This window comes from Abramis brama (assembly GCF_963993115.1).
Source record: "Abramis brama genome assembly, chromosome: 8".
Classification (NCBI taxonomy): domain Eukaryota; kingdom Metazoa; phylum Chordata; class Actinopteri; order Cypriniformes; family Leuciscidae; genus Abramis; species Abramis brama.
Window position 1 is genome coordinate 4,657,486 of NC_139970.1, and position 12,859 is coordinate 4,670,344.

At 36.2% G+C, this 12,859-nt stretch overlaps 2 protein-coding genes across 2 annotated transcripts in view; one reads left to right on the forward strand and one right to left on the reverse strand.

Moving 5' to 3' along the window:
• The window catches only part of LOC311088189 (SH3 and cysteine-rich domain-containing protein 3-like), an 82,344-nt gene that overhangs the window by 37,127 nt on the left and 32,358 nt on the right, over positions 1–12,859 (forward strand). The gene's annotated exons all lie outside the window — the stretch shown is intronic.
• On the reverse strand, positions 8,266–10,637 carry LOC311088186 (uncharacterized protein). Its single transcript, XM_084121932.1, has 5 exons — positions 10,423–10,637; positions 9,942–10,340; positions 9,665–9,792; positions 9,453–9,568; positions 8,266–9,354 (listed from the first exon to the last, which is right to left on the reverse strand). The coding sequence occupies exons 1-5, from the start codon at positions 10,568–10,570 to the stop codon at positions 9,219–9,221; spliced, it is 927 nt and encodes a 308-aa protein (XP_083978058.1). The 5' UTR covers positions 10,571–10,637; the 3' UTR covers positions 8,266–9,218.

A 12,859-nucleotide genomic window follows, 5' to 3' on the forward strand; every position in this document is an offset into this window, starting at 1 on the left:
TACCTGTGCCACACAATTCTAGCCGTGTTTTCTAACGGTGAAAAATCAAGGCATACTCCGCCCCTTTTTGGCACTGGGTAGCACACAAATGAAATTCTGTTTCAGAAATTCAATTTTAATGACGAAAGTCACACTTCTCCAATTATTGTCCTGCTCGGCGAGTGTAATATAATGTTTATTATAATTCAAGTTATAATATAATTATATTCTTTAACAATACAAGTCAAATTATATTGTTTTCGGTCTCTGAAGAGTCTCTGGAACAACTTAACGCATGGTCAAGTCTCTACCTGTTCTCATGTCAATACATTTGAATATTAAAAGGCTTTTTGGCTCAGGGCTGATAAGATGTACATTCGCTGTTTTTCTTTTTTCCTTTGCTAGGTTTCAAATACCTTTTCTTCTCATTTAGTCTTTTTAAATGGCCATTATAACGTTTGATTCTTCTATTTACTCATTAAATAAACATTACATTTAAAGTAACATTAAATTAGAACAGAAGACATCGGAACACATCCTCCCACCCAAGTCGCCAGCACACTCCCTGATATCAGCTATTAGCCGTCGCTAATCTCTGATGCAATCTTGTGGAAATATACGAATCCGTTGATCTATTTTGGAAAAAACAAATCTCAGAGTAATTCAGAATACATTCAAACATAACAATATTTAGTTCTCTGAAGCCTTAAATATAAAAAGGTTTTTGTTTCAGGATTAATGTTAACGTTTTGAAAGCAACATGGACAATAGCATTTAGCATTAGCCTTGAGCGCAGCATGGCTTTAGCATTTAGCATTAGCCTTGAGCGTTTTGAAAACAGCATGCCAATAGCATTTAGTATTAGCCTTAATATTTGAGTTTTAGCCTGTACATCATATCATCCTGTTTTCCCTAAATTTTCTTTCCATAAACAATGCATCGATCTGCCTTTTATTTTGTAAAATCACGTGTTTTCCGATCGTTTACAAACTTAGATTTCTCTTTCTGTTGTTTGCTCATTCTCATCACGTGTTGCTAGTGTTTAAACAAAGCCAATACAACAGTGGGCGGAAAACATTTAGGCTTGACTTTTTTAGCTCTTCATCGAGTTATTAATTATTTGGAAGATGATATTCTTACTTTAGGTTTCGCTTCCTGTTGCTTAGGCAAAACAAGGAGATCTTTAAAATCGAATCATTCTTCATCTGGCTGCCGCATCAAACATTCCTTCAACACTTCTAAAAATGCAAAGAAAAGTGACTTACCACAACCGCAGAAGAAAGAGAAGATGTTCTCAACCTCTTGTTGATTTTAAAATCCCAATACTTGCTGGAAAGGACATTTCTCGTGAAACTGTTTTGATCTGTTTTGAGATCACGTCGCGAGGTCACCATTTTGTAAGGCCCGCTATATTGGCCCAATCTGCCGGTCCGCCAATACACGGGGAAGGTAATCACGTGTTCTGTCCTTACTCGTGCAAAGTATTGGTTGGTTAAATTTACAATACATTTAGTTATGTATTCTCTCGTTAATTCATCTGACTCCATAAATGAAAGGTTTTAATAATATCTGTGCCTCACTAAAAGTGAGTGAATGTTTGACTATTCCTTTTAACCATTAAATGAACAACGTCAAGATCAGTTAGAATAATCAAACGTTTACAATTTATTGACCAGGTAATGAAGCAATAATTCAAAATCCAATTCGCAAGAATAAAATCATCAGTTAATCATAACATACCAACAATTCAGAAATGGAATAATTTGTAGAAATTATTACCTGGCAACGAAAATTACACACAGCGTTTGTGTGGGCAGTCAACCTACAGACTCCTCGAGCTTTCTGTCCCTTTTCCTTATATACCCAGATAATTCAATATTCTTACCAAATGGCCGTCTATCATTATAATTAGATTTTGGTTCCCTATTCAGGGGTTCACACTGGGAGATCAGAATTTGTATTTGAATAGGTTCTTGTTTTACATACAGGAGGTACAGTCTGAATGGAGGATCTGGGGAGGGAACACCTTTAGAAGATACATAACTTTCTCATATTTTATAACTTCTTTTAGCTTTTCATTATGGTTGGGAGAATGAGACCATTTTACCAGGCGCACTGAGACGATCAAACATACATAGATACTTCTTGTACATACTTTACATTGCATAGGTTTTTCAGTGTATTTCAGGTGAGGAGGAGGGGGGATGAAGGGGAGACAGTGAGTGTGGAGTGTGAACTGCACTGTGTGTTGCATCTCAAAATCCCTGTTACATATGCAGGAGATAGTTCAAGTGTTAATGTCCAGGGGGGCCTTTGTTCCACCTAGAGGTCGACCAGACATACTGGCTCCAGCCTTACAGGACAAAGCTCAAAGTGAGAATTTTTTTAGCAATAACTGGGAGTTGTTAAAGTACGAAATTGGTAAATTTCTCAGGAAATACAGTAGTGATTTAGCTAAAAAAAGAAGAACAGAGGAAAACGACACTATACTTAAAATTGCATCCTTAACTTCTAAGCCTTTAGATGTACTCACTGAGTCAGAACAGTTGGAGCTTACTAATCAGTAGCATAGATTGGACGAGATATATAAACGAAAAGCGGAAGGTGCTTTTGTTAGATCTCGCCGTAAGTGGCTCGAAGAGGGCGAGCAGAATTCTGCATATTTCTTTAGACTAGAAAAGCAGCAATCAAAAAATAACACCATTCAGCAATTAAGAATTGATGGAACAATTACTGACGATTCAAAGAAAATTGCCAAGTACTGTGCTGGATTTTACAGTGATCTTTACACCTCAAGATATTGTCCTCAAGATGCCACAAGTTTTTTTAATTCTATTCCTAATATCAATCAGATTTCTGAAGCGAATTGTGACTTTTGCGATGCCTCTATTTCTCTAAATGAAATTACTAATGCCATTAATCAACTAAAAATTAATAAATCACCCGGAACAGACGGCTTTACTGCCGAATTTTATAAGCTTTTTTCTCTGAGCCTTTTTGCTGAGTTTTTGCTGAGAGTGTTTATAGAGGTTCCTTGCCACCTACGTTAAGTCAGGGTCTAATTACACTCATTCCTAAGCCTAAGAAAGATTCTCTCATGTTAGATAATTGGCGCCCCATTTCCTTATTAAATAATGACTATAAGATTTTTGCCCTGATACTTGCCAAGAGACTGAAATCAGTACTAGACTCTATTATTGATGAGAGCCAATCTGGGTTCATGCATAATAGACATATCTCAAATACTGTGAGATTGATTTTAGATTTATTAGACTACTCTGAGCTAGTTCATGAAGACAGTTTTATTCTTTTCTTAGACTTTTATAAAGCCTTTGATTCCTTAGAGCACGATTTTATAATGGAAACCTTAAAAAAGTTCGGTTTTTGGTCAGTTCTTCTGCAAATCGGTCCAAACTTTGTACACTAATGGAAACGGTTCTATTAAATTAAGCAATGGTACATCCCCAAGGTTTGATTTAAAGCATGGAGTACGGCAAGGGTGTCCTCTTTCTGCTTACCTGTTCCTTCTCGCTGGCCAACTTCTTAATTTACACATTAAAAACAGTCCTATTAAAGGCATTAGTGTGGCAAATAATCATATTTTAATCAGTCAGTTGGCGGATGGTACAGCCCTGTTTCTGGCAGATGCTTCACAGGTTTCAGTTGCGATTAACCTTATTCGCTCTTTTTCCAAAGCTTCCGGTCTCACCCTCAATCTTAGCAAATGTGAACTGTTACCAGTGAATAACTGCTCTGCTTCTGTAGTGTGTAATATCCCTGTAAGAGATTCAGTCACATATCTTGGTGTTCATATCACTAAAGATAGAGAAGCCAGAGGTAAATTAAACTTTTTTCCTCTCATTGAAAAAACTCAAAAGGTTTTCAACCGATGGTTACAAAGAGATCTTTCTTTGAAAGGCAGAGTTCTAATCACCAAGGCGGAAGGTATTTCTCGTTTAACCTATGCTGCTCAGTCATTACATGTAGATAACTCCTTTTGTAAATCTGTCGATAAGATGCTATTTAATTTTCTATGGAAAAATAAAACTCACTATATTCGTAAGTCCGTAGTTCTGAATTCTTACAACAAAGGGGGCTTAAATTTCTTAGACTTCAGCTCTCTCAACAACACATTCAAGATAAATTGGATCAAGCAATATCTCAAACACCCTACTTCCATCTGGAATTTTATTTCTCATCATGTCTTTTCACAACTAGGTGGCCTAAATTTTATTCTGCTCTGTAACTATAAAATACAAAAAATCCCAGTTAAACTCTCCAGTTTCCACCAACAGACTCTTTTAGCATGGGCTTTGCTTTACAAGCATACCTTTTCTCCACAGAGATGTTATATATGGAACAACTTTAATATTGTTTATAAGAACAAGTCGCTTTTTTACAATAATTGGTTCAACAATGGTATTTTATTAGTCAGTCAGCTCTTTAATAAGAATGGACTACTATACAGTTATTCAGAATTTCTTGCCAAATATAAGATTCCAGTAAGCCCAAAAGAATTTTCTATAGTTTTTGATGCTGTGCCCTCAGGTCTTCGTATGTTATTCAGGTCAATTGATATCTCTCCGCCATTATCAATGTCACTTCCAGATCCAGCTCAGCTTCCGTTAGGTAAAGTCTGTTTCTCTACCTATAAAGCATCGAACTCCAAAATTAGATCCTTGTTTCAGACGGACATAGTCTCTATTTCTCCTGCATCCTTCTATTGGAATAAGTTTGACCTTAACAAAAAGTCTGGTCCCTACCCCAGAAGTTCCTTTTAACTAACAAAATTAAAGAAGTCTTGTTCAAGTTACTACACAGGTTTTACCCCACAAATGTACGCTTAAATAAGTTTAACAATGACATTGATGTAAAATGCTCCTTTTGTGGCTTACATCCAGAAACTATTTCACATTTATTTTGGTCTTGTGAATTCACATATAAGCTCTGGAAAGACATTAATTCATTTTTAATTGACAATATTCTTCCTGAGTTCTCCCTGTACTACAAAAATGTAATTTTTGGTTGTTTTAGTGACTGTGGGTGTAATAAGGATCTACTGGAGGCAAGTTGAAAGATGAGAACCCAAGTGCAGTTTATTATAACTAAAACAAAACATGAAACAAAAACATGGCGTGGCATGAAAACAAAAACCAAAGCATGAACATGAACTTTGCACAACAGCAGACTACAGGAAACAATACTTGACAAAGACACATGGCAAACATGAGGGCTTAAATACACAGACTAATGACAAAACAAGGGACACCTGTGAACAATGATCAGACAATTAACCAATGACAAGACATGGCAGGATCACATGACAAACAGGGAATCACATGACAGACATGGAAACAAGACATGACACAGAAACATGACAAGAACAAACCCAAAACGTGACAGTGGGAAGGACAATGATGCACTCTTTCTAGTAAACCTGATCTTATTTGTTGCCAAATTCCATATCCATAAATGCAAATTCAGTAATAAAAAACCACTTTTTTTCGGTGCTAAAAACTGAAATGGAACAATATATTTCTACCATCTCTTCCATACAAAACAAAAAAGCTGTTAAAACTGTGGTTAATTGTACTATGTTTAATGTGTTTATTTGATTAACAATCTTGTGTTTTGCTCAGTGTCTGTATTTATTTATTTATTTTTTTCTCTCTTTTTATGTTTTTCTTTAAATTTTGCTCCTTTGATTGTACTGTTGATTATCTTCAATAAAGGAATTTTTATTTCAAAAAAAAAAAAAAAAAAAGCCAACGACATTGACGGAAGGGTAACTTGCAGGAAACTGAATAGATAGATCACGAGTGTAATCTCCAAATCTGTCCAACATATTGGCGAGAACATAGCATAATCTCTTGTTCTGTGTAGTATTACAATATATTTTAATAATTGTTGGTCCTATATTCACTGATTTTCACATTTGAATATCCATTGTAAAATGTCATTTTACGGCAGGAGTTCTGTCTCATTTCAATTATTAATAATTCAAGCCACTCTTGTTTTAGATTATTATTATGACATACATACGCATGTGTGTGTGTGTGTGTGTGTGTGTGTGTGGTGTGTGTAATGTAGTATAATGTGTAAAGTGTAGTGCGTGTGTTGTAATATAAATAACTGTAATATATATATATATATATATATATACAGGTGCTGGTCATATAATTAGAATATCATGAAAAAGTTGATTTATTTCAGTAATTCCAATCAAAAAGTGAAACTTGTATATTATATTCATTCATTACACACAGACAGATATATTTCAAATGTTTATTTCTTTTAATTTTGATGATTATAACTGACAACTAATGAAAATCCCAAATTCAGTATCTCAGAAAATTAGAATATTACTAAAGACCAATACAAAAAAAGGATTTTTATAAATGCTGGCCAACTGAAAAGTATGAACATGAAAAGTATGAGCATGTACAGCACTCAATACTTAGTTGGGGCTCCTTTTGCCTGAATTACTGCAGCAATGTGGCGTGGCATGGAGTCGATCAGTCTGTGGCACTGCTCAGGTGTTATGAGAGCCCAGGTTGCTCTGATAGTGGCCTTCAGCTCTTCTGCATTGTTGGGTCTGGCGTATCGCATCTTCCTCTTCACAATACCCCATAGATTTTCTATAGGGTTAAGGTCAGGCGAGTTTGCTGGCCAATTAAGAACAGGGATACCATGGTCCTTAAACCAGGTACTCTTAGCTTTGGCAGTGTGTGCAGGTGCCAAGTCCTGTTGGAAAATGAAATCGGCAACTCCATAAAGTTGGTCAGCAGCAGGAAGCATGAAGTGCTCTAAAACTTCCTGGTAGACGGCTGCGTTGACCTTGGACCTCAGAAAACACAGTGGACCAACACCAGCCGATGACATGGCTCCCCAAACCATCACTGACTGTGGAAACTTCACACTGGACTTCAAGCATCTTGGATTGTGTGCCTCTCCATTCTTCCTCCAGACTCTGGGACCTTGGTTTCCAAATGAGATGCAAAATTTGCTCTCATCAGAAAAGAGGACTTTGGTCCACTGTGCTTTATTAAATCCAGAGTCAACGCAGCCGTCTACCAGGACATTTTCAGAGCACTTCATGTTTCCTTCATTTTCCAGCAGGATTTGCACCTGCCCACACTGCCAAAAGAACCAAAACCTGGTTCAATGACCATGGGATTACTGTGTAATTACTGTGTGATTTCATGTAATATTCAAATTTTCTGGGATTTTGATTTTGTGGGTTTCATAAGCTGTAAGCCATAATAATCAAAATTATAACAAATAAAGGCTTGAAATATCTCACTTTGCATGTAATGAGTCTATATAATATATTAGTTTCACCTGTTAAGTTGAATTCTTGAAATAAATCAACTTTTTGATGATATTCTAATTATATGACCAGCACCTGTATATATATAAATATTAATTTCGAAAAACAGAATCTCAGATTCATAAGGCTTAATGATCTTAATCTCTAACAAATAATGCATAAATTATAAAAAGATGCTTTAGAAATATGAAAAGATGTCTTGAAAAGACGTCTTCAACATGTATTTTCACATTAAAAACTGCTTTTTACAAGCTGAGCAAGAGCACCAAACCAGTGGTGCTAATGTCCAATAATTTACGTGTTAACACACAATTTACGCGTTAACACGTCATTTACGTGTTAACACGGCAGTTTCACACGTTTTGGCCCTTTTGGGCTTCCATATACAGCGTTCACGACGCGTTAGTGACGTTGACAATGACGTTTACCTCAAGCACAGGTCTAACATCTTTTATATTCTCATGGTGACAGCCAATTGGCTTACGACCCACATATTATTAGGGAAGGTAATGGGCTTCCCTACCACAGTTGGTATAAGTAGTAGTGGGTGGTTATAGACAAGAAATGTACAGTTTTCTACCATCTTGCTGATAACGTTTCTTTAGTCATTGGGCAGTCTTGCAGCCTGAACCCCTGCAGGAAATCCACCCTTACAATAGCAAGCCAGATTTAATCTACTGCCGATCAGCCTAAATCCATTTTAAACTCCCACCAAGTTACCTCCCCGTACAAGCAATGCAGCACACAGTAAAACACAGAACAACAGGGAAACCGTCACATGACTAACCCAGGCTTAACACTCACTCATAAACAGAATTTTATACTTATATCTGTGAACTAAGATTTTTAAGTAAAGATTTCAAACTCTCTGTCAGAACATACAACAGTCAGAATTCAAATCCAGATTATTCCAGTTCATAGTTTATCAACTACATTATGAAAACATGCTTTGTCTTTATTAATCAAATATATGGACAACACAACACAAACATGCACTTAGGTACAAATAATTTTTTTTTTTTTACTGAAAAGATTTCTGCATTGAAAACAGAACTTTTGCTGTCTTTCCTTATTTGAGACCACATGACACATGACTGACTTTAAATGGCAACTAGAAGCGAAATAACAATATAAATTATTTTAATTTATCTCTCTCTCTCTCTCTCTCTCTGTCTCTCTCTCCATATTAATAAAAGTTGGAAGAAAGTAATTTCCATTGTTTTCTATTTTTCAAAAACATTTTTTTTCTATTTTTCAAAGAATGAAAGGCTTATTACAACTGATATTATCAGCCTAAAAGTGTAAATGAACTACATAATTTTGTGAGCTTTAGAGAAGTCAACTCAGCAACAACGTTTTATACTGTGTTGATACAATAAGCATTTACATGTTGAACAGACCTGAATAAGCTACTGTACATTAAGCTACTGATATTTCTTCATCTCATGTGAAATCACATCATTTATTTTAATCAGTTAACTTTTTTTGCTTTAGTAAACAAGTTCACTTTTAATAAGAACTTTTTAGGGGCGAAATTGTTAATCTGGGGGAAGTTATGAAACTGAGGGGTGGTTTAATTAATGCAAAAAAATAAAATAAAATAATACAAAAATATTTGCATACAAGAAAGTTTAAAATTGTTAATTGACCCTCCGGTCAAATTGTTCAGATTAAAAAATCAATACTGTAAAGGCTGAAGATCATTAAAGGGCATTTCAAAAAGTTGCCATGTTTTAATGTGACCTTCATATAACAAAAAGACTTAATAAAATAGTTTGAATTAAAAAAAGTGGATGAAACTGAAGAAACACCCATGTTCCACATTTCTTTCATCATCAGTTGAATGGACTGACATACTAGGAAACACCTTTATGTATGTTTTACCTAAACCTGCAGTTTATGGATTTACTTATTTTAAAATGACCTCCTCACAGATCCACTGAAAAACATGATTACATGGATAATCAGCCAATCCTGGCTCATGATTTACAGCACAATCTTCATCCGTTCCATCGTGACTATCTGGCTCTCCAGACGCCCAGAGCCTGAAATTAAAGATCAGCATTTGCTTTCTGTGTGATATGATACTGACTGTGAGGATCATTTATTAGACAATAATCAGTTGAATTCAGTGATTTCTCACCCAGAGGTCAGTGTGCTGTTATCAACCCATTTCCATGTGCCCTCCACATCACGGTCAGTCAGACCAGTCCAGACGTTAACATTAGCAGATATATTAGCAGATAGCATAACAAAACCCTGAGAAAGTGAAACAATAACACATTTAGATCTTAAAGAGAATTAACAATTTTCTTCATATAAACTGTCATCCAGTCAGAAAATGAGTTTACTCACTTGTTCTTCTCTGTTGTTTATGATGACCAGATCGGCTCCTCTCTCTGTACAGTATCTTCTGCTCTCAGTCCAGTTCTTCTTCTCAGAGGAAATTAAGTAAAGACTGGATTTATAATAAATCCATCCATCTGTAAACACAACCAGTTTAGGTTTAATCACTTTATTCCCATCACACTGATCCACAAATTTTATTTTTAACCGGTTTCACCTAAATAATTAGTAATGCATCCTGTAAAAACGAAACAACCAAGTTTAGTTTTTAATATAGTTTGTTTACCCTTTACACAAAGAGTTTTTGACAGTTCATTTTTCTCCTTATTTAACTGGTCTCTGTGTTTAATCATGTCAAGGTTACTTGATGATAATCCATCTCTCTCTTTTGTCAATTGCGTGTTCCTGGTAAGAAGCTCATCTCTCTCTTCTGTGAGGTTGGAGATCTTGGTTTGTTGCTGGTGTGTCTCTTCAGTGAGGTTGGAGATCTTGGTTAGTTGCTGGTGTGTCTCTTCAGTGAGGTTGGTGATCTTGGTTTGTTGCTGGTGTGTCTCTTCAGTGTAGTTAGTGCTCTTTGTCTTGATGTGGACACACAGCACTATGACCGCAGTCAGCAGAAGAACACACAGCAGAGCCAAACACACGAGAGCTGCTCTGGAGCTTCTGTTCCTCACAGTATCACTTCCTGAAAACCACAGATATGAAGATCAACGCTAATTGCTCGTTTTACTCAAATGTGTGTGTTATAATGAATTTAATCTCAGTACCTGTGTGTTGAGGTGTTTGGGAGTCCTCTGTTTCTGTCCTCACATCAGAAGCGTTTATAGGATCCACATTGGCATAGATATTCATCTCTTCTTCATCTTCTCTGTCCATGCCATCTTTCCTGGGAATGTTCATATTGCCGTAAGACATATTCAGTCTGCTGAAGTAGATGTGAGATTATTAGAAGTTGTTTCTTCAAGTGGATTGCACTGCTCTGAACTTCTGCTTTTGAGATTTTACTTTCAGCAGACACAACCACTGTCGTCAAGATCATGTGATATCCAGTTAGGGGGCTAAAAAAACCCAATGCTGACTATTGACAAAAACTTTTTTTTTCCCTCTCTCGCTGTAAAAACAATTTAATTACTCTTAACATGGTCATAACATTTCAGAAGCTTGTGCCTCAAATGGGTTCATAGTGGAAACCAGTTTATGAATATTATATTCCCCCAAATACATTAGCTACAGGTTGAGATTGTGACTACTACTCTTGCCAAAGGATGGACGCATGTTCTCTGTTTATTTCAAACTTAAACATAGAATAATACTAATAATGATAATTTGTTTAAAATTTTAAATAATTAGGAAGTGATGCTGACACTCATGATTGGATTAGTTCACTATTATGAGCTCTATTGAGTGTCAGTTCAATATGTCTCAGACTCCAAAGACCTACCTTTATGTTACAATAGCCGCCAGAGGAGGACTTCTCTTTAGGATATGAATATAAACATTGATGTTCTCTTGTCAAAAACAATTTGCATCCTTAATGAAGAAATTGGCTGCATTTATGTTGCGATAATCGCAAAACCACATCTTCCAGATTACAATGTTTGTTAGAATATTACTAGTGCCTGTACAGTATGTGTTAAATATAAAATTAAATAACTTGTATTATTTGTAAAAAACATGCTAACTCTCCCACTAATTACTCAAGTGTTACCTTGTCATCCCGCAGGAACTACTAGTGATGTGGCCCATTATTTTAAAGTGAAAAACATGCTAACTCTCCCACTAATTACTCAAGCGTTACCTTGTTATCCCGCAGGAACTACTAGTGCAGCCTGGTCTCATTGTTAATACGTAGGTATTAATACGTAATTTTCTCAAAGATAGAAAACATACTTTTTTTTTCTCTTTAATTGTGCTTTTTACTTTTTTCGATATATGCTGAAACGTATAATATGGACGTATCTGCAACGTTTAAACGTAACATTATTACAATTTTACAGCTAAAAAACGTAAACTATTTACAAATATTTCATATCATAAAGATATCTGGTATCTAGTAAAACAGTAGTCGATTGTCGAATTCATGCGCGTGATCATAGGTAACTAAACAACAGTGGAGAACTCGACAATCAACTACTGTGGACTTCGACCGAAAACAGGAACTCGAGTTGGTTCACGTAGTGTAATAGCGTAGCGCGTCTGTGTTGCACGTCACCACATAGGCTCACTATTGGTCGACACTTGTCATGTGTGTGATGCGTGATGACGTGCAACACAGACGCGCTACGCTTAAACACTACGTGAACTAACTCGAGGCCCAGAGAGAAGGAAATGAATAGTAGAATAAAGTCGTTATTTTTGTTTGTTTTTGCGCACAAAAAGTATTCTCGTCGCTTGATAAACTTAAAGGGCACCTATTATGCAAAATTCACTTTTACATGGTGTTTGAACATAAATGTGTGTTGGCATTGTGTGAGCAAAACCACCCTAGAATGATAAAAATCCACCCAGTAGTTTTTTTACTATCTCAATAAATCACAAGCACTGTCTCAGAACACCCTGTTCTAAGATTGCTCTCACTGTGACGTAGAATTGCGCAAGCCCCACCGACGTGGTTTGATTGACAATCTGGTTTTGGCCCTCGGTGATCTGTACACCATCCTCCATTGTTTCAACGACAGCCGGTAATGTCTCATAAGAAATGTAGGTGTTCTGTTGTGGGATGTAAGAATGGACATAGTAGTCTTCACTGACATCAGAGCCACTGAAAACGCAGCGGATGGATTTTATTTATGAAGAAAAGGCGCCACTTAAACTTCCTAAATACGTTTATGTTTGACTGACTGTTAGTGAACGAGGGTTAAAGTTAATCCTCAAGTGTGGATCGTTGCCTACTGTTCGCGATCCAACGTCACCTCCAGAAGAAGTAAGTGTATTGTATGATTTCGGTTGGTTGAGTCCTTACATGCGCTTCGTGAGGCACACTAGCACACACACGCAAGGTCTCTCGCTCCCTCTCTCTACACGTTCTTCCCCCGGTAGACGTAGAATCCACAGCTAGATCAATGAGAAGCACTATTACAACGACCATCATTTGAAGTGTCACACAGTTCTGAAATTTTTAAATTCAGATTTTTTCCAATATTGATCGTACATCGTACAGAGGTCAAAATTATCGTACAAATACGATAATTATCGTACATCTGG

Coding starts and splice junctions, on each gene's coding strand:
- LOC311088186 (XM_084121932.1), bottom strand. CDS start 10,570: ATGTCTTACGGCAATATGAACATTCCCAGGAAAGATGGCATGGACAGA. Junction 9,569..9,664: donor TAAACAACAGAGAAGAACAA/GTGAGTAAACTC, acceptor TCACTTTCTCAG/GGTTTTGTTATGCTATCTGC. Junction 9,355..9,452: donor AACAGCACACTGACCTCTGG/GTGAGAAATCAC, acceptor CTTTAATTTCAG/GCTCTGGGCGTCTGGAGAGC.